This window comes from Microtus pennsylvanicus, chromosome 5 (genome assembly GCF_037038515.1).
Source record: "Microtus pennsylvanicus isolate mMicPen1 chromosome 5, mMicPen1.hap1, whole genome shotgun sequence".
In the NCBI taxonomy this organism is placed as follows: Eukaryota; Metazoa; Chordata; class Mammalia; order Rodentia; family Cricetidae; genus Microtus; species Microtus pennsylvanicus.
This window is the reverse complement of record NC_134583.1, coordinates 133252820-133272911: the sequence shown is the minus strand read 5'-3', so window position 1 is coordinate 133272911 and position 20092 is coordinate 133252820. Positions and strand designations below refer to the sequence as shown.

General features: G+C 43.9%; 1 protein-coding gene across 2 annotated transcripts; it reads left to right on the top strand.

Annotated features, from left to right (window-relative positions):
* The first annotated feature begins 52 nt into the window (after positions 1–52).
* On the top strand, positions 53–19360 carry Zdhhc6 (zDHHC palmitoyltransferase 6). 2 transcript variants are annotated; one of them, XM_075974421.1, is made up of 11 exons: positions 53–454; positions 1441–1903; positions 2779–2870; positions 4337–4496; positions 6889–7050; positions 8610–8663; positions 12708–12875; positions 13456–13497; positions 14361–14506; positions 14593–14639; positions 18807–19360. In XM_075974421.1, the coding sequence occupies exons 2-11, from the start codon at positions 1637–1639 to the stop codon at positions 18908–18910; spliced, it is 1242 nt and encodes a 413-aa protein (XP_075830536.1). In that variant the 5' UTR covers positions 53–454; positions 1441–1636; the 3' UTR covers positions 18911–19360. The 2 variants fall into 2 exon arrangements, with proteins under 2 accessions (XP_075830536.1, XP_075830538.1); XM_075974423.1 differs by lacking the exon at positions 6889–7050 and having other exon boundaries at positions 211–454; positions 18807–19048.
* Positions 19361–20092: the final 732 nt, after the last annotated feature.

Sequence of the window (20092 nt, the reverse complement as noted above, 5' to 3'; positions counted from 1 at the left end):
TTTCTTTTCCACTCAGTCGTCGAGAGTGAAACTAAGGAAAAACGTCACTTTCACTGTCCCCTAAAGAACTACGAAAACCTCCATGCTCTCGGGGATCACCGAAAACACTTCCCCACACTGCACGTTCAGGGAAACGGCTGGGGTTCCCCCGAGCTGTAAACAGATGCAGGCGCCTGCTTTCAGAGGGAACACTGACGCAGCGGACCTGCCGGAAGTGGCTGCGGCGGAGCTTGCGCCAAAGGCCGTGGCGGGAGCCTGGCGGCGGCCCCGTAAACCTAAGACTCGGCGGCTCGGAGCTGGTCGCGCACTCCTCACCTTCAGGGTTCGCGTTCGGCTTGCGCAGGACTGAAGAGCTGGTGACGGAGCTTTGAGAAGGAGAAAATCTGTTCCGGGTGAACCCAGGCCGTCCCGGAAATGCAATGGTCGTGGAGCGGGTGCCGGAGACCAGACTGAGGTGGGAGTCACCGCGGGGGTTGCAACCCGCGTGTGGGGCGGTCTTCGCCCAGACCTAATCGGTTCAGGATCTCCAAAATGTTGAGCCCAACTTCACTTAGTAGGACGATTTGTATCACGAGTAAAGATCCCAGAGGGTCCCGCACCACGGCACGGGCGGGAAACTGAGGCACCCGCAGGCGCAACAGCTCCGTGGGAATCCCTTAGGCAGACGTCATACCCATTTATCGTAGGTTTCCCGACTCATTCCACTCCATTCAGAACTCACTTCTCCAGCTGTTCCTCGTGCGTGCGTTCTTCCCTTTCCCCCCCCTCGTCCCCGGAGGGAATTCATTTTTCCTTAAATACACATTTTTGTGCCCTTTCTCTTGCACTGCTTTAGTTGTGATTTTCCGCGCGCGGGCACGCACACAAACCACACGCTCGCGCGTCGCTTCCTTTGCTTTCACTCTTGTTCCTGTACCTTTAACCCTGATCGATTGTCAATATTGGCGCTTGCGGGAACAACTGCAGGTTATTAATACACAAAGTACTATATGCGTAGAGCATATTAAACTTAATTCACAACTCTGAGGCAGTTTAGAACGGCCTAAACGAAGCTTGGTGCCTTGGTTTCTGTTTTGGTTTCTCGTGACCTTGACCTAATCACTCAGCCTCTCTAAGCCAGTTTCTGTTGCAGGAAGAATTGGGTAAGACCCTGCTTCTTAGCTCTCTAAGGCTTTGTACTCTCTAACTATCCACTTAGCATGGGATAGTTAATCCTTCCTGACAGTTTGCACACAGGAGTAAAACTGTTTAATGTGTCCAGTTTACATGCAGTTCAAGATTGGGCTGTATTTTGGATCGGTCCAAAGGTAATTCTTTTTGGCCTCGATAAGATGTCAACCTCACTAGTGTGCTTTTGGGGTGCTGTTGCAGTGCTTCTTGGAGTTAAATAAACGGCGTATGGAGTTTTTAAACGGAATTTTCCCGTTTTGATTTCTTTAGGTTGAGTTTCACACCAATCTAGATTCTCCTTGATGTAAAGGAGTCTGGATGTCAGCAGTGAAAATGGCGTACTCCAGGTTAACACTCTGTCAGCCAGAGGCATGACAGTTCAGGAACACGTGGACTTGATGCACACAGAAATGTGTGCACAGAAAAAGAGAATCTCTAATTCTTCGAAAGAAAGAAGGCACCCAAAATGGGCACCTTCTGCTCAGTAATCAGGTTTGAAAATCTTCAAGAATTAAAGAGACTGTGTCACTGGGGCCCCATTATTGCCCTTGGTGTGATAGCAATATGTTCTGCGATGGCCATGATCGACTCTGTCCTGTGGTATTGGCCTTTACATACAACCGGAGGAAGTGTGAATTTTATCATGTTGATAAACTGGACTGTCATGATTATTTACAATTACTTCAATGCCATGTTTGCTGGTCCTGGCTTTGTCCCTCGGGGGTGGAAACCGGTAAGAAAATGATCTACTTTGATAGTGAACATCACATAGTTGGCCATGATAATTACATTTTGTTTTTGCCTTATCAACTTTTGTCCTAGGAGACCCTGGTGTGCTACTCCAGTCACTGTCACTTCTGATTAGAATTGATGTCTATTTGAAATATTGATTTACATTAGCTATTCCAAAGCAATTGGTACTTGTTCTTTGTTTAAATAATAATTCAAAATAAGAGGCTGTGTGTGGTAGTTCATGCCTTTAATCTCCACACCAGGGAGGCAGAGGCATGTCATCCTATGAGCTGACACGCCTGGTCTAAATAGCAAATTTCCAGAGAAGGGAAGAGGACGCCTCAGTCTGAGAACAGGTGGAAGCAGTTATCCAAAAAGCGGGCAGCCTTGTGTGACTGAAGGGGGAAGCAGAGTAGTGCAAACCATGGCAAACCAAGGCAAGCAGGTGAGAGAGCGTGCATGGGAGCTGCCTGGGCCACAGGGGTGTGTAGAGGTTTCAGGCAAAGCTCTGGCAGAGCTGGATAGGAATGTTATTTTGTAATACACAGATTTGGGTGAGAGAAACAACCAGTTAGAGATGACAAGGGAGATTTGAGAAAGTGTCAACTCATAACTTTATTCTGAAATACTAGTCAAGTTATCTAAAACTCAGGCTCAGATTTGGGGTGAGAGTGGAGAAAAGGAAATAAAAATGACCTCTGAGTCATTTTTTAGTCATAATATTTTAGCATAAGTAAAGGCATTAGAAATGCGAGTTAATGACCTCCCTCCCCCATCACCCATAATAGAAATTTATGCCATTGTCGGGACCTTTATAAATCCTGACTTGTTACTGTTTAGGATCAAGTAACTAACATGCCTTTCTTTTCTATCAAGGAAAATCCTCAGGATAGCATGTATCTCCAGTACTGTAAAGTCTGCCAAGCATACAAAGCACCACGCTCACACCATTGCAGGAAGTGTAACAGGTGTGTGGCTTCTCTGTTTACCGGGAGCTGATCCTCTTGGTTTCTATGCTTTTTGTTATATCTTCCGTCATGACAGTGGAAACCTTTTGTTCTCTGCAAGTGTCCTGGTTTACTTTTCTACTGCTGTGGTAAAACACTGACCACAGAGCATTTGGGGGAAGGAAAGGGTTTATTTGGCATGCAGAATACAGTCCATCAGTAAAGAAAGCCAAAGCAGGAGCTTGAGCCAGAAACTGAAGGACACAGCCTACTGACCTGCTCTTCCTAGTAGTTGGTATTTTTTTCTCTTTGCTCTTCTGGGGGCCTGCCTCCCAGCTCCCAAATAATTACACATAGGGATGTATTCTTACTTATGAATACCCACCCTGAGCTTGGCTTGTTTCTAACCAGCTTTTCTTAAATTATCCCATCTATCTTTTGCCTTTGGGCTTTTAACTTTCTCTGTTTCTGTATACCTTTCTTTACTTCTTACTCTGTGGCTCACTGTGTAGCTAGCTGGGGTCCCTGGAGTCCTCCTCTCCTCTTTCTCCATCCTAAATCTTTTTTTCTCTTTTTCTCCTTCTATTTATTCTCTCTGCCTGCCAGCCCCGCCTATCTTTTCTCCTGCCTAGCTATTGGCCATTAGCTTTTTAATTAGATTAATCGGGTGTAACACAACTTCACAGAAGTCAACAAATGCATGTTGAATAGCTTCAGAATTTTTTAAGTGGGAATTAAACTGGTTTTCTCAGATTCATTCATACATATTATCAAAAAATTAATGAGAAGAAAACTGAATCACTAATAAAAATTGCAAAATATGCCAGGACCTAGCTATCAGCAGCATCTGTTCATTAATATGAAATTTAGGAAATACTGAGATAGACATAAAATCTGGTTTGCTAGGAAGTCCACCTTTAGCAAAGAAACCGAGCACAAGCACTGACTCGTGTGTGCTAAGGTTGTTTTCGGTCAGAAGCTCCATGTCTAACACATTGTGAGAAAGGAAGAAAGTTGCATCTGTGTTAGGAGAGCTTTATAATCATTCTCCCGAGTCACGTGGGAACTGTATGACATTTATGAACTTAAAGAGACTGACAGCCGAGCTTCCTCCTTTATAATGAGATTCTTGCAGAGCTTCCCAGCTCGTGTAAGAAATTATTTTGTTGTTGGTTTTTCAAGACAGGGTTTCTCTTAGTAGCCCTAGCTGTCCTGAAACTCACTTTATAGACCAGGCTGGCCTCGACCTCGGAGATCTGCCTGTCTCAGACACGTTACTTGAGAAACTATTGTGATGTCTGACTGCTGTTTAAAATTTTAAAGAAGTCACCATGTAGCTTCAAAAAGCCGTAAAGATGTATCTGTTTTATCAGAACTAACCCCTGTGACTCCTGTGCATACTGCATTCCTATGTGCTTGGTCTTTTGAAAACCAGAGCTAAAGGAGACAGGAGTTTGCTCTATGCTTCATAAACGTGTTCTTCGTAGATGTATAATGAAGATGGACCACCACTGTCCCTGGATCAACAACTGCTGTGGTCACCAGAACCACGCTTCGTTCACACTGTTCCTCCTGCTAGCACCTCTGGGCTGCATCCATGCTGCTTTTATTTTTGTGATGACTATGTATACACAGCTTTATAATCGGGTGAGTGGACACACTACCATTCCTGTCAGACTCAGTGATGTCTCCAAGGGTATTAGAGGAGTCCCTTTTAGAAATACACTTTTTGTGATTTAGCTAGTACAGCAGCTTGCTTGATTAGCTCTATCAGTTCCTCCTTTTAGAAAGCACTTTGTCTTGGAAATGAGGAAAGATTGTTTTATTCTGGAAACTCACCTTTTATAATTATTATTTTCCCTTATTCATGGTTTATTACATTTCTAACTTGGTGGTTATGGTACTTTCTTTCTGTTCCCTTCAGTTTCTGTAACAGATTGTCATTTCTTTGTTCATTTGGTCCATGGTGCAAGCACACTCCTAAAATAAACACATTAAACCAGAAATAGTTTGAATTGACTTTTGGACATTCAGCCATGAGAGAAAGTTCAGAGGTTGTACACATTTAAAAAAAAAATCCATAAATTGACTCGGGATCAAAAGAGGGACACAGGCCTAATAGGTATACAACAAGCTGGGGAGCACATGTCATTCATAGTCAGGACAATCCATGTGTGACTATAGCCCGTCTGTGGGCTAATGTTTCACTATTAAGGAATCGGAATTTCCATATGAACTCTCCAGAGTTTAGATGTTAGCTCCTAACTTCTGTGTGGGACCCAGCCATGAAATTGTTTTGTTACTACTTCAGAACTGTAGTTTTGCTACTATTGTGTATTGTAATGTAAATACCTGATATATCTGATATCTGATAGGAAATCCCCAAAGGGGTTTGAGACACACAGTAATGTGGGATTCTCCTCTGTAGGCTGTGAATGTCATTGGTTGATAGAGAAACTGCTTGAGCCTGTGATAGGATAGAATAGAGTTGGGGGGGGTACTAAATGGAATGCTGGGAGAAAGAGGGCGGAGTCAGGAGAAGCTATGTAGCCCCGCCAGAGACAGATGCTGGAACTTTACCTGGTAAACCACAGCCACATGGCGATACACAGATTAATAGAAATGGGTTAAATTAAGATGTAAGAGTTAGCCAATAAGAAGCTAGAGCTAATGGGCAAAACAGTGATTTAAATTATATAGTTTCTGTGCGGTTATTTTGGGGCTAAGCAGGCGAGAACAAACAAGTGGCCTCCCTACAACAACACAGGTTGAGAGCCACTGATTTAGAACTTCATACAGGCTCCACCCTACCCATCTGCAGGCTCTGTTTATCAACATCCTACTAGCTCTTGACGCTGGCTGTGGAATGTGCTGTGTCTGCTGCTGTCAAAGAATACTGTCATTTTAGAATAGGAAGAAGATAGTGGAGGCTTGGTGTTGCCTTGTTTATAATTACTCATTTTGTAAGGTCAGTCTCCTTCTTCAGAGAAAACAGCAGTAATTAATATTGAAGAATTACTGATGATGGAGCTGTGGATGTATAAACCTCTTGCCCAGCATGACTGTGGCCCTGGGTTTGATTCCTTGCACTTAAAAAGAAAAATTAAAAAAGAAGATATTGTACATGTCAGTAGGAGCCAAGTATTCATCAGAAACTTCTGTTTGCTGCAGTTGCTTTGGCAACATATCATTGTGGTTATCTTTTAGGTCACGCTGGGGTTTTACTGTTGATGTTACTTTTTTCTCACGGGTAGTGTACCTGTGTGTATGCATGTTCACAAGTGTGGGGCCTAGGGGCCCACATGTACGAGGACGTCCAAGGCTGATGTGGGAATGTCATATATCAATCTGTTGATTTCATTGTTTAAGTAATAAACAAACTGCTTGGGCTCATAGCTTAGAACATAGGTGGGTGGAGTAAACAGAACAGAATGCTGGGAGGAAGAGGAAGTGAGCTCAGAGACGCCATCCTCTCCTCTCCTGGGCAGACACATGCGATGAAGCTCCGACCCAGGATGGACGTAGGCTAGAATCTCCCTGGTAAGCGCACCTTGGGGTGCAACACAGATGATTAGAAATGGGCTAGTCCAGGTGCGAGAGTTAGCCTAGAAGAGGCTAGATAGAAATGGGCCAAGCAGTGTTTAAATGAATACAGTTTGTGTGCTGTTATTTCGGGGCATAAGCTAGACAAGCGGCCAGGGTGCTGGGGATGCAGCCCCGCCGCTCTTATTACTACACAAGGCTAATGCCAAGTATCTGTCTTGATGACTGTCCGTTGTGTACATTGAGGTAGATTCTCTCATCTGAACCTAGAGGTTGAGGTAAGATGAGTGTGGCTAACCAACTTTCCCTGGGGATGCCCTGTGTTGGCCTTGCAGACATTGGTCATCTAGGAGGGCCACCGTGGCCGTGGAGCATTTCTGTGGATGCTGGGGATCTGAACTCAGCCTTCACACCTAGGCGGCCGTCTCCCCAGCTCTGGTCGTGTTGTTGCCAGTCACTTTTCAGCATTTCCCGTGTGCACTGTGATTGCTTGCAGCTCTCCTTTGGGTGGAACACAGTCAAGATTGACATGAGTGCGGCCCGGAGAGACCCTCTTCCAATTGTTCCCTTTGGGTTGGCTGCGTTTGCTGCCACCTTGTTTGCCTTGGGATTAGCATTGGGGACAACCATAGCTGTTGGGATGCTGTTTTTCATACAGGTAAAGTTCTTGGTTGCCTCTGTCTGAAAGTTGCATGTCATTGGCTGATTGCTATAAACAAAGAGAAAGTTTCAGTATGTGAGAGAAATTACTTATTTATAAACAACTAATCACCTGTGTCCAGTAGTTAATTTTAATTTTGCCAGAATAGCTAGCCACCATTTCTTGTGATATGAAAGTACACGTCTTTATAACCGAGAAAGCTGCTCTCACCCTACAATTGCTCATGGTCTTCACTTCCATACAAGAAACGAGTGATTGTCAATAGGTTGGGAGATTCACCCATGGTCACCCACTCGTGTTCAGTAACGTAATTATTAATGAAAAGGAGGAGGTTTCTGAGGGAGTGCACAGAGATTGGTCGTTTTTTTCTATAATGCTTATAAACTAAGAATCCTAATAAAAGCAAATTAATATCTTGGTGTAACCTTACATGGACCATACTTTGCACGGATTTAGTCACAGTAAAGAAATTAGGTAGGGCAGGCATAAGCTGTTAGTTGCTTTTGTGTCACGGGGACAGAGACTTGACACTACCAAGGAAAGGGGGCTTATTTGGGCTCACTGCTTCAGAAATTCAGGCTTCTGTCCTTGGCTCCACAGTGAGGCAGAGCATCGTAGCAAGGAGCAGATAGAAGAGAGAGCTGTTCACAGCATGGTGGACAGGAAGCGCAGTGGCTTTTGGGGAGGGACCCAGTAAAGATTCAACCACCCAAGGATACACCTCCAGTGCCCACATCCTCCAGCAAGGCCACAGCCAGTTTCCAGAGCCTCCTAAATTAATGCTGCCAGCTAGGGACCAAGCGCTCCAGATGAGCCTCTGGAGGACACTTCCTATTCACACCAGTGTAATGGAGATGTGTGGGTGACTGAAATGGGGCACTGCTGTGTTGTGAACAGATTAATCATAAATGTAAAGTTGGGTCCTACCACCCATGGAAAAGAGAGCTGTGTATGCCTGCAACTCCAACACCAGTGTCAAGTGGGCAGGCACAGGAGGCTTACTGGGCTTTGGTAGCTACCAGCCTAGCTAAAAAATGTTGAACTCCAGGTTTGGGAAATAAAGCAGAGGCTACCACACAGGTTCATACCCCCTACATACACGTACTCACACACACACACACACACACACACATATACACAAGTATATACACATACACTGCATATACATATGTGTACTGTATACATACTCATAAACTATGCATACACATACATAATGGTAATAAATTTTAATAGCAATTACATTTAAGTACTGTTTCAGCTATTTATATTACTGTTTTTTTAATACCCTGAAAATTTTGATACTTGAGGCATGAATTCTAATCAAAGTATTGGCTTAGCTTTGCTTTGGGTGGGCTTGCTGAGCTGGCATAGAGATGCTGCAGTACCGTAATTAGAGGTGGACGGGCTCCGTGCTGGCTGCTACTTAACCTCTGCCATCTGTGTTGTCTTTATCTCTGGGGCAGAACAATGAAGCTCTCTTGGAATTTACTAGAATGGTAAGGATCCAAAGTAAACCAAAGTCACATTGTTAAATTTCACTGTCATTTCCTTTCCAGATAAAAATTATTCTCAGAAACAAAACTTCTATTGAATCATGGATTGAAGAGAAGGTAAACTTCAATAATTGTTTCTTCGTTCTAAACTACTGATTACTAGTGAGTGCTGGGCTGAGTGAAAGTGGCCATTGGCCTGCCACACGAAAGGTAGACAAGGAGAGCGTTTAGCCTTCTTTCCACTCCAGTGAACTCCCACAGAAATGCTTCCTTCACACTCCTGAGCTGCCGTTCTCTCTCGGGCAGAAAGAGAGACAGCCCATTTGGAAAAGCACCAAAAACATGAGACATTAACTCGGGCCGGTAATGTTCGGCTTGTCAGAACTCTCCTGAGTTCATCTGTTCTCAGAAGCTAAGCCAGGCCAGGTGTGGGTAGTAGTTGGATGGGCAATCAGTGGAGTAGTGAGCAGCCGCATACAGACCTTGTCCTGTCCCTGCCATCTCAGTGTGCATCTTACAGCAGCAGTTCCCAGTCCTGTGGGCTCAAAGCCAGTTCATAGTCACCCCCAGTGCCAAGTGTCACTGACAATTGCCTTATTTTCTAAGTGAAAAAAAAAATCATAAAAAATTCTTTAGACAATCCATTCTGACGCCGGGCGATGGTGGCACACGCCTTTAATCCCAGCACTTGGGAGGCAGAGGCAGGCGGATCTCTGTGAGTTTGAGACCAGCCTGGTCTACAGAGCTAGTTCCAGGACAGGATCCAAAACCACAGAGAAACCCTGTCTCAAAAAACCAAAAAAAAAAAAAAGACAATCCATTCTGATAATTTAACATTTTATAAAAAAAGTAATTATATTTGTCAACCAAAAATGGAAGAAGTGGCCTTGTTTTAAAGATTTACAAATCTCTTTAATATCTGACTTAACTGAAGACAGTTGGGACCTGACACCCACTTCTGCATTCAGTCTCTTGAGATAGTACTTTCTTTGATGTTTATGAAGAAAGTCCAGCTTCATACAGTTGAGTCTGTAGAAAAGATTGGAGTGTTTTGATGGGCACTTTAGACTATAATAGATAACCTTTGATTTTACATTAAAACTTGGCAAGTGATTGCCTCTCACACATCCCAGTGCTGTGATGGAAACTCAGTCTCACGCTGGCTTAGCAAGCGGTCTGCCACTGAGTTCCCCCAGCCTGACAAGGAACATTTCTTGTCAGGAAATTTTGTACTCTTTGATATTAAAATTCATAGCATTCGTATTTAATTATTTATAAGTAACATAAATATTTTATATTAAAATTGAAGTATGTTTAAATATGGGTAAGCTGTCAGAATCATAATAGAGAATACAAGTTTTCCGAAAATTCTCATTTTCTCCTGGAAGCCTGAGTTTCCTTCATCTGTCTGCAGATACCTACAGTTGTGTACCTGCCATGGTGCTAGTTTGATTTTGCCTTTGAAAACATTTTCACCAAGCAAGTTCTGCTCCTCTAAAAATCCTGCCTAATGCACTGTCTAAATAGTTGTTAGGCTTTCGGAAATAGAGACAAGAAAAAGATGTGTACATGTTCTGTGGATATGCAATTTTTATTTTTAATTTTTTTTTGTGTTTTTGAGATATGGTCTCTCTACAGTTCAGACCTGCTTCAACCTCCAGAGTTCAGGAGTCATAGGTGCACACCCTCATGTCTGTCTAGGGTCGTAGGTGCACACCCTCGTGACTGTCTAGGGTCGTAGGTGCACACCCTCGTGTCTGTCTAGGGTCGTAGGTGCACACCCTCGTGTCTGTCTAGGGTCGTAGGTGCACACCCTCGTGTCTGTCTAGGGTCGTAGGTGCACACCCTCGTGTCTGTCTAGGGTCGTAGGTGCACACCCTCGTGTCTGTCTAGGGTCGTAGGTGCACATCCTCGTGTCTGTCTAGGGTCGTAGGTGCAGACCCTCATGACTGTCTAGGGTCGTAGGTGCACACCCTCGTGTCTGTCTAGGGTCGTAGGTGCACACCCTCGTGTCTGTCTAGGGTCGTAGGTGCACACCCTCGTGTCTGTCTAGGGTCGTAGGTGCACACCCTCGTGTCTGTCTAGGGTCGTAGGTGCACACCCTCGTGTCTGTCTAGGGTCGTAGGTGCACACCCTCGTGTCTGTCTAGGGTCGTAGGTGCACACCCTCGTGTCTGTCTAGGGTCGTAGGTGCACACCCTCGTGTCTGTCTAGGGTCGTAGGTGCACACCCTCGTGTCTGTCTAGGGTCGTAGGTGCACACCCTCGTGTCTGTCTAGGGTCGTAGGTGCACACCCTCGTGTCTGTCTAGAGTCGTAGGTGCACACCCTCGTGTCTGTCTAGGGTCGTAGGTGCACACCCTCGTGTCTGTCTAGGGTCGTAGGTGCACACCCTCGTGTCTGTCTAGGGTCGTAGGTGCACACCCTCGTGTCTGTCTAGGGTCGTAGGTGCACACCCTCGTGTCTGTCTAGGGTCGTAGGTGCACATCCTCGTGTCTGTCTAGGGTCGTAGGTGCACATCCTCGTGTCTGTCTAGGGTCGTAGGTGCACACCCTCGCGTCTGTCTCAGGGGTCGTACGTGCACACCCTCGTGTCTGTCTCAGGTACAGTCTCCCCATCCGTGATTGGTTGGATCCAGAATTATAGAATCTGGAGAAAGGCTGAGTATGTTTGCAAGCAATGTGATAACTGTCACAGGGTTGTGCCAGTTTTCTCCTAAGATGCTGGCAGTTTTACCTACCACTGCAAATGTAAGGAGAGTGAAAAGGTAGATAGTCTGTTATGAGAAGTTTGTCCTTCCTGAACCCTGAGCAAGGCTTTGGACCACTGTGGACCTGAGTTCAGCCCCATGCTGAGACTGTCTGCGCTGCCCCTATTCACTTGTCCAGTCTCCTCTCCTGCCCACTGCCTCATCTCCTTCTCATAGCTGTGTATCTTCAACTTCTCTCTCTTTTCCATATTCTTTTTCTCTGCCTAAAATACTCTTTACCTCTTTTTTTTTTTTTTTGCCTGATTTTCTGCCCCTCAAGATATAGTTTAGGTATCATTTCTTCCAGAATCCTTCCTTTACTCTCTAAGCTTGGTCAGGTCCACTTTCCTTCCCTCCTCTAAGCACACCGTGTGTCTGTGTTCCCTTTTCATGTCTGCCATCCTTTCCTTTCCTCTCCTTTCCTTTCCTTTCTCTTTTTTAAGTAGTCTATATTTTTGGTTTTGAAGTTCAGTCCATGTTAAAGAGTCTCTGTCATTTTCAAATGACTTATCACTGAGCAGGACTGCAGACACCTGAAGCTTCTGTTTATAAAAAGGGGGGGATTAACCCTCTGTTATTGAGATATAAAATTTAGTAAATTTGTATCATAGTTCCAACTGTTTCAACAAATAGCTAACACCCATATTACATTATAAATAACTACAAGAAACTTTTACATAAAATACTGTCCCTTAACAGGCAGAGCTTCAAATAAGGAAATAAAACTTATCAAAAATGTATGATTACCAGATACTAATGTTGAGTGTTTGCAGAGGAGCGACACTTGCTTTAGAGTTAAATACTGCATGTTTGTACCACTAGGTGGCAGTAGACGTGAACAGATTTAAAGCTAGTTTATTTCTAGAGAAAGCTAACCATTTAAATGCCTAGAATATGAGCTGTGCTATCAGAATATGCATGTGTAATTGAAGATAAAGTATATGTGTATTTCATGATACAAAAACACGAAATCTCCTTCACCAGCATTGCAAAATGTTTTTTTGTAAAATAGTGCCTCCCTATTGGCCCTTCCTGGCCATGACTAACCATAACCCACACTTTCTCCTGCATCTGTTAACCTTTACTCTCTTGTGTTGCTAAGCAACTAGAGGCATTGAGGGTGTTCTGCTTAGGATACATGCAGTTAGCTAATTCTTTTATTTATAAATCTTTTGAATGCTTGTTCCTAAGACACACCCAGTCACATGCTTTATTGGGTATCACAAACAAGTTTTAAGTCAAACCCCCCTCTATACTGTGATGAAACTATATTCTCTGTCACCACTGCTAATATTCCAGCAATAAGAAAGTATTTTTATCAATAATACAAATTTCACACGTGAGTATTCTCAATAACATATTAGTAACCACTTCAGGCAGAAGCAGCTGTCATTTTACACCTTTGTTCTCCACAGGCTAAAGATCGAATTCAGTATTACCAACTGGATGAAGTCTTTGTTTTTCCTTATGATATGGGAAGTAAATGGACGAACTTTAAGCAGGTATTTACGTGGTCAGGAGTCCCTGAAGGAGATGGACTGGAGTGGCCAGTAAGAGAAGGCTGTGACCAGTATAGCCTAACAGTAAGTAATTTTGTTCAAAAGGCCTTCCTCTTGCCTGGCGATTTCTTTGTTAACGGCCCCAGCTTGCTGAGCTGCCCCATCTGTCTGAGCAATTGAGCCCATGCTTCTCGGACACTAGCCACATGCCACAGCCTTGTATGTATCTCAGGAATAATCTTTTATTCTTTTCCCTGTATCTTTAATGTGATTCTAGAAGAGAGACCATGTTTCCCTGGCCATGTCTAACACAGTTCTACTTAGTAGTTGCTGATTAAAGAGGGAAAGGAGCAAGAATTATTTAGTCGAGAATCATCAATAATGAGTTTTCTAGTTTGTCCATTAGGAACTCAGTAAGACTCAGCCTAGAAGCTTTGCAGGAACACGTTTGTTGAGCCGCAGTCTGGAATAAGCATCTTCTCAGAATCTGCTCACTGGAGTCTTCTCCACATACTCCTCAGGTGCTCAGCTGGCACCAGAATTAGGGAGCAGTATGCAGAGGAGAATATAAAGCGCCAGAAACTGGGATTACCCTTCTGGAGGGGAGAGACTGTTCAACACCGAGACAGACTGCTTAACCTTTTTCCTCTTGTCTTTCAAACAGAGAGAACAGCTGAAACAAAAAGCAGACAAAAGAGTCAGAAGTGTAAGTATTTGTTTGCCGTGGTGTTGATTCATATTTTCTCTAGTTGGGCACTGTGTTTCTACCTATCTTAAGACAGTTGGCTTTTATTAAATAGTATTTCTTTTTATTGTGTTTATTTTTATACTGTGGATGCGTGTTCAGCACAGTCACTCATGGGAGTCTCCTTTTACCATATGGGCTGCAGTGATAAATATTTCCTTATATTTGTTGAAATCTGATACAGTTCACTGTTTTTGAGACAGTCTCACTGCATATCCCTGACTGGTCTTAAACTCAGAGACCCACCTTCCTGTGCCTCTGAGAGCTGTGGCACCATGACTGGCACATACTGTTGACTTTTGTTTTCTTTAAAATACTTCATTTTAGCAGGATGTTTCCAGAGCAGTTAGGCATTGTGCATTGCCAACCTAGAAAAATACCTTTAGTACAGCTGATGAAACCTCTTAGCAAGCACACTGACAGGTAGAGATGATGCCACCTATGGCCAAAGGAAGTCTAAATTAAAAATAAATACAGTGAAAGTTAAGTTCCTGTTTATACTGGCCACACTCTGAGCCCTCTCTAGCAAGTCTCTAGCAACCATTCTAGACCACACCTAGAGCCATGCAGACACTTCCGTCATTGCAGAAAGTTCTCTTGGACGTGGCACTCTGCAGATGATATTTTTAGCAGGTGTGTGCTTGAAATGATGGATCAGACAGCCTGAGCACAAGGATCATCATCCCTTCCCGGAAATGGGAAGTGGTGGGAAAGACATTTTATCACTGAATAGTTTGAATGTGACCTTCAATTTTTTTTGTTTAAGCTTGAAAAAGCTCAGATATTGTAAATATTGAGATTATTCTTCTGACCACTGATGGCAGGTTCGCTATAAAGTCATAGAAGATTATAATGGTGCCTGTTGTCCTTTGAACAGAGGAATTAAAACCTTTTTCACAAGCCCCTGCACAGAAGAGCCTCGGATACAGCTGCAGAAAGGGGAGCTCATTTTAGCAACAAGAGGGTTGCGGTAAGAGACGGGAATATTGCATTTCTTTAATGTGAAACATGACATAAACTTCAAAAGTATTTAATTTAATCTTTTAAATATTTCAGGTACTGGTTGTACGGAGATAAAATTCTCGATGATTCCTTCATAGAAGGTATGAAAGTGGAAGGGTGTGTTTAAAGTATGTGACTATTCGAAATAGCTCCAAATTCTGTAAGAATAACTTTTATGCGTAATTACACATAAGACACATTAGGGAACTGTGTAGATATGTAAGAATACTTCTTAGATGTCTCTCTGTAGTACTTACGTCTATCCAGTCTTTACGTTAATAGCTGGCATACAAGTTCCTATGTGACTATGTGGCAGATACTTACAAAGTCCCCAGTAGGCACCTATGGGTACTGTAGCAAATTAGATGGCACCTGGGCATGACCCCATGAAAAGACTCAATATTAAAACACTAGACCCTATTCCCAGAAGAGAAACAGCTGGAGAAAGAGTAAGCCGAGGTCTGGTCTTCTCTGTGGAGGCAGCCAAGGCAGCACCATGCTGCTTCTACTGGGCCTAGCCAACAACTTCCATGAAGGTGCTGTCCCCTCTTACGCATGGGTACTATGCACAGAATGAGCGGGAGGTCCCAGCTGTGGACATGCAACCAGGGTCTGTGGAGAGATAACAAGGATATTGCAGGCTGTGGAGACAGAAGTCTGAACTTGAAGCTGCGAGTCTTCGTGGACACCCAGAGCTACTGAATGAGAAGCATAGCCCTGCCCTGCATTGTGAGCCACAAGTCTTCTGGCCGGCATGTTGAGAAAAAGAACTCCACATTTGACTCAGAGCCTCCTCACAGAAAGCCTTGCATGTGGAATCCAGAATCCACAGATGTAATTGGTGGGGGTGTGGGGAGTTGTCTCAGACCTGGGACTTGAAGCAGGAAGTGAGCAAATGACTCTCATCAGGAAGAAAACACAACTGAGTTGTTGTTTGAAGTTTGGAGACTAGCAGCCCTGCTCCTACATGCATAGACCCTATAAAAGACAGCTAGGAACAACCGTTGGCCAAGGCTGGAGCGCCATGTTTCCATCTACTTAGTTTTATTGTTTTATTTCTGCTTCTGAGCTGTGTTGTTCCTTTGTGTCTGGCAGCTGTGTCTTGCCTGAATAGGCTTTTCAGGTGCTTCCTTTCTGTGCACCTACTCCTCGGGGTCCCCGTTATTTCTCTCACCTTTAGAGCAAGCACTTTTTGTCTCATTCCGATTCCCCCACCCCGTCCCCTGATCATTTCCCTACTTACTGACTCTTACTCTAAAACCGGAAGTTCCATTTTCCCCACTCAGAACCCCAGTGCTACTGACTTGGGCCTCATCAAGGACCCAGTTGAAGTCAGTGTGTGCTTTCCCAGTGTATCTCCACCAGCACTGCCGCAAGTTAAGACCCGAACCAGGAAAACAGAGGTAAAGGGAAAATAAACCCCAGGATGCCATAGTCCCAACCAATGCAGACGAATAAAAATATAAAACCATCAGACAGCAGCCACTAGGATACATGCCCAAGCTTGCAACTTCTCATTACCAGCAACCAAGACTGAAGAGACAAGTGGAACACTGGGCGATAGCAGAGTTCTGCTTCCTGAAAGGATCACTGCCCTCTGGAGACTTAACAGAGGAAGGAGTGAAGAGATCAGCTCAAAACCTACCACGAAAGTTACCAAAGTGATACTTGGTCATTGGCAGACAAATTTAAAAGTGCCCCAAAAACATCAGTAAGTGATTGAGACTGACAAAGAGACCAACAGAAATGCTGGAAATGAAAGATCCAATCAAAAGACCAAACCAACAAGCAAAAAGTCATAAACAAACCAAAGCATTGGAAAGGAAGCACAGCAGAGGCCAGACAGGAGAACAGCTGTTGGGGACATTTGACTTGAGACAGTAACACACTCAAACATAAAAAAGAAAACAGCAAGGCAAAAACTTCTAAAAACTCTGGGATACATTCAAGAAATTAAACTTAAGAATCACAGGCTAGGGGGCTGGAGAGATGGCTCAGAGGTTAAAAGCATTGCCTGCTCTCCTGAGTTCAATTCCCAGCAACCACATGGTGGCTCACAACCATCTGTAACGAGGTCTGGTGCCCTCCTCTGGCCTGCAGGCATACACACAGACAGAATATTGTATACATAATGAATAAATAAATATTTTTTTGAAAAAAGGAATCACAGGCTAGGAGGAGATATTCTAATTTTATAGGCAATGTAGTTAATGAAGTTAGAAATGGACAGCCAAGCACAAGATGTCTGTGGAACCCAAGTCACGGCCAGAGAACTCAATCAAGATGTCATAATGCAAAGAAAACAGCCGCAAGGGAATGGCAAAGGCAAACTTGTAGAATAACATCAACCATAAAAGCCGAGGGTTCGAATGGCATAGTCCAAGCACTGAAAGTCAACAACTGCCACCAGGAGCAGCAGAAGAGCACAGTGCGGGGTGTGGAGGCCAGGAACCCTTTCCACTGCTGCTGGGAGAGTAGTTTGCTCCAGCCCCTAGAAAGTCAGTGGGGAGCTTCCTGAAGAGAACAAACAATAGAACTGCCGGATTCCTCGGGTGTGCCGTCTGTGGTATTTATTTGAATGACTTGAGGCCCTACCACATAGACACTTACACACCATTATTGCTGAATTGTTCAGAGTAGCTAAGGAACAGAACCAACCTAGAGTCCACTCACAGACAGGTGGGTAGAGAAAATGCAGTACATACACGGGGTTGAGTGTTAGTCATCAGTAAAGAAACGTGAAATGCCATTTCCAAGAAAATAGATGCAAGTGAAATTTATTATGGTAATGAAACAATCCAGAGCCACACAAGTAATTGCAACTTTTATTTGAATATGTAGATTTTAGAGGGTGAGTTGGGTTATGTTTAAACTAGAAATAGAAAAGCAATTTTTAATAATTTATTGTTATTTTCTATGCATTGGTGTTTTGTCTGCGTGTGTGTCTGTAAGGGTATCAGGTCCTCTAGAACTGGAGTTACAGACAGTTGTGAGCTACCATGTGGGTGCTCAGAATTGACCCAGGTCCTCTGGAAGAGAAGTCAGTACTCCTAACTGCTGTGTCTTCTCTCCAGACCCCAAAAATGATTTTTAAAAGAGGTGATTGGATACACATATGTGTAACATGGAAACAAAAGTTATTACTAGGAAGAGGACCAGTAGTGGGGATTAAGAGGAAGATGGCGGAGGGGGTGGAAAAAAAGAACCACTAAAAATAAATTTATAAAGTTGCCATGAAGAAACTCATTACTTTGTATGCTCATTTTAAAAATTAATCAAATAAATCCTGGAAGCCGTCTTGGACAGGAACTGCCCTTTAGCTGTCTGAGGGGAAGTGAAGCTTAGGCAGCTGCTCACAGTCAACTGTGAGCCAGACCTGAGGGTCAGGCTCAGCTCCCCTCTGCATGGCCGCATCCCCTTTAAGACCTGAGGGTCAGGCTAGACCTGAGGGTCAGGCTCAGCTCCCCTGTGCATGGCCACATCCCCTTTAAGACCTGAAGAGTCAGGCTCAGCTCCCCTGTGCATGGCCACATCCCCTTTAAGACCTGAAGAGTCAGGCTCAGCTACCCTATGCATGGCCGCATCCTCTTTAAGGGACCATTGCTTACATAAAGCTATGGCTGAAATCTGGTTGATTTTCAGAATTCTTCCTTTTTAAAGTAAAGATGAACCTAGGATCTTCTTGAAGAAAATAAATGCTTGGGATTAACATAAATTAACCATAAATGAGAGTTCAGGGATTTTGATATAGAAATTGATATGCTGGGAGCACATGCCTGTAATCCCAATATTCAGGAGGATCATAGGTTCAAATCTTAGCCGAACTGCATAGCAAAATTTCTCATGAAAAAGAAGGGAATGCATAAAAGCTGTAGGATGCATCCTGGGAACACAATGTAATGGTGTGCCAGAACAATCACCCATATGTTAACCCCAGGTCAGTTGTGTACTTTCTACACCACACTGGCTGCTTTCCCGGTGGACGGGATCCTGGCTTGTTAGAAGTGTGTGGAGATGATGCTTTCCCTGACCCGTGTCTGAGAACTGGTGAGGGACAGCAGGGTGTCTCATTTGAAGTCGTAGACTTGCTCCCAGCAGTGTCGCCCAGTCCTGCTTGTTAGAAGTGTGTGGAGATGATGCTTTCCCTGACCCGTGTCTGAGAACTGGTGAGGGACAGCAGGGTGTCTCATTTGAAGTCGTAGACTTGCTCCCAGGAGTGTCGCCCAGTCCTGCTTGCTGTTCCACCATAGCATAACTTTCTCCCTCAGGTACTTCGAGGATAAGAGGGTGGTTCCCTAGAAATTGTGTGGAGAAGTGTCCCTGTGATGGCGGATCAGACCCAGCGCCAGAGGGCGAGAAGAAGAACAGATAGCCACTGTGAACGTGCTATCAACACGTCTTTACTTGAAAAATCACATATTACCGAGAATTATGCCGCGAGTCTACTCTGCTTATGGTATTCTTTTCCTCAAAGATGCTCTAGTGCCATGATTTCAATATTTTTATTACCATTTTGAAACAGAAGCCATTCTGCATATGCCTTCGAGTTCCTGCCGTCTTGCCACTTCTCCCTACCAAAGGAAAGTCGTTCAAGCCAAGTGAGCAAACTGCACTTTCTGTAGGATTTCTTTGTGCTGCACCTGCAGATCTAGTTCCCCTTGGCCAGGAGCATCTGCATGTGGTTATTCTGTTTCTTCCTTGGTGACATTTCTTTCATAATCTAGAGACTATAAAACTTCAATATGAACTCAAATTTTGTTACTTTTAATAATGCAGATTTTGTCAAATCCAATAAAGGTCAATGGGTGTTCTGTAAAAATTATAGTTTTCACTCAAAAACATGTTTTCTTTTTTCTTCTGTCTTTATAGAAGCGCCACCCTGCTACCGTGTGCAGAGTTGGCATCATGACTCTGAGTTCTGATACATAACGGATTCCCTTCAGCAGATGAGCCCTCTTTTGGTAGATTGGCAGCTTTCCATCTACTGAAAGTCACTGAACGTTGCTTGTGTCTACTTTAATATCAAACCCTGAAGTTTGTGCGAATACTAGGATCTAAACTTAAAAGTGGGCTTGTCAAAACAGCAAGTAGAATTGCCTGCTACTCTGCACTTAAGTAAACTAATCAAGCTTTCCTTAATTCTTTGTATTTGGGGAACTTGAGGCTTCCAGGGCCGCCAGACTTGTAGTAGGTAAGAGTAAGAAACAGGTGCCTGGGGCATCGGCACTGAAGGAAGCATGACTTATTCCATTGCAGGAGCAGCAGGTGAGAGATACAGTCATTTTGAAAGCAGCATGGTCTTGAGTTGACAAAGCAGAGAAGGGGACAAGACAAGTCATATGCCTGTAGAAGTGTCTGCATTTTAGACAGAAATAGCAAGAACACATCTGGGGCACATAGGAAGGGAAGTCAGAGCTAAGAAGTCTGTACCACCAGGGCCCTAGAAGCTGCCTGCCCTTAATTTCAAGTACAGACATTGGTTCAGCCTTGCTGAGCTTAAGGTGTGGAAAAACCATGAATATTCTAAATTTTAGTTGGAAGCCAGAAAGGAGTA

Excerpts from the sequence above, each read along its gene's own strand:
- Zdhhc6 (XM_075974421.1), top strand. The coding sequence starts at position 1,637 with ATGGGCACCTTCTGCTCAGTAATCAGGTTTGAAAATCTTCAAGAATTA. Across the intron at positions 7,051-8,609 it reads GGATGCTGTTTTTCATACAG|ATAAAAATTATTCTCAGAAA; the intron begins GTAAAGTTCTTG and ends TTTCCTTTCCAG. Across the intron at positions 8,664-12,707 it reads AATCATGGATTGAAGAGAAG|GCTAAAGATCGAATTCAGTA; the intron begins GTAAACTTCAAT and ends TGTTCTCCACAG.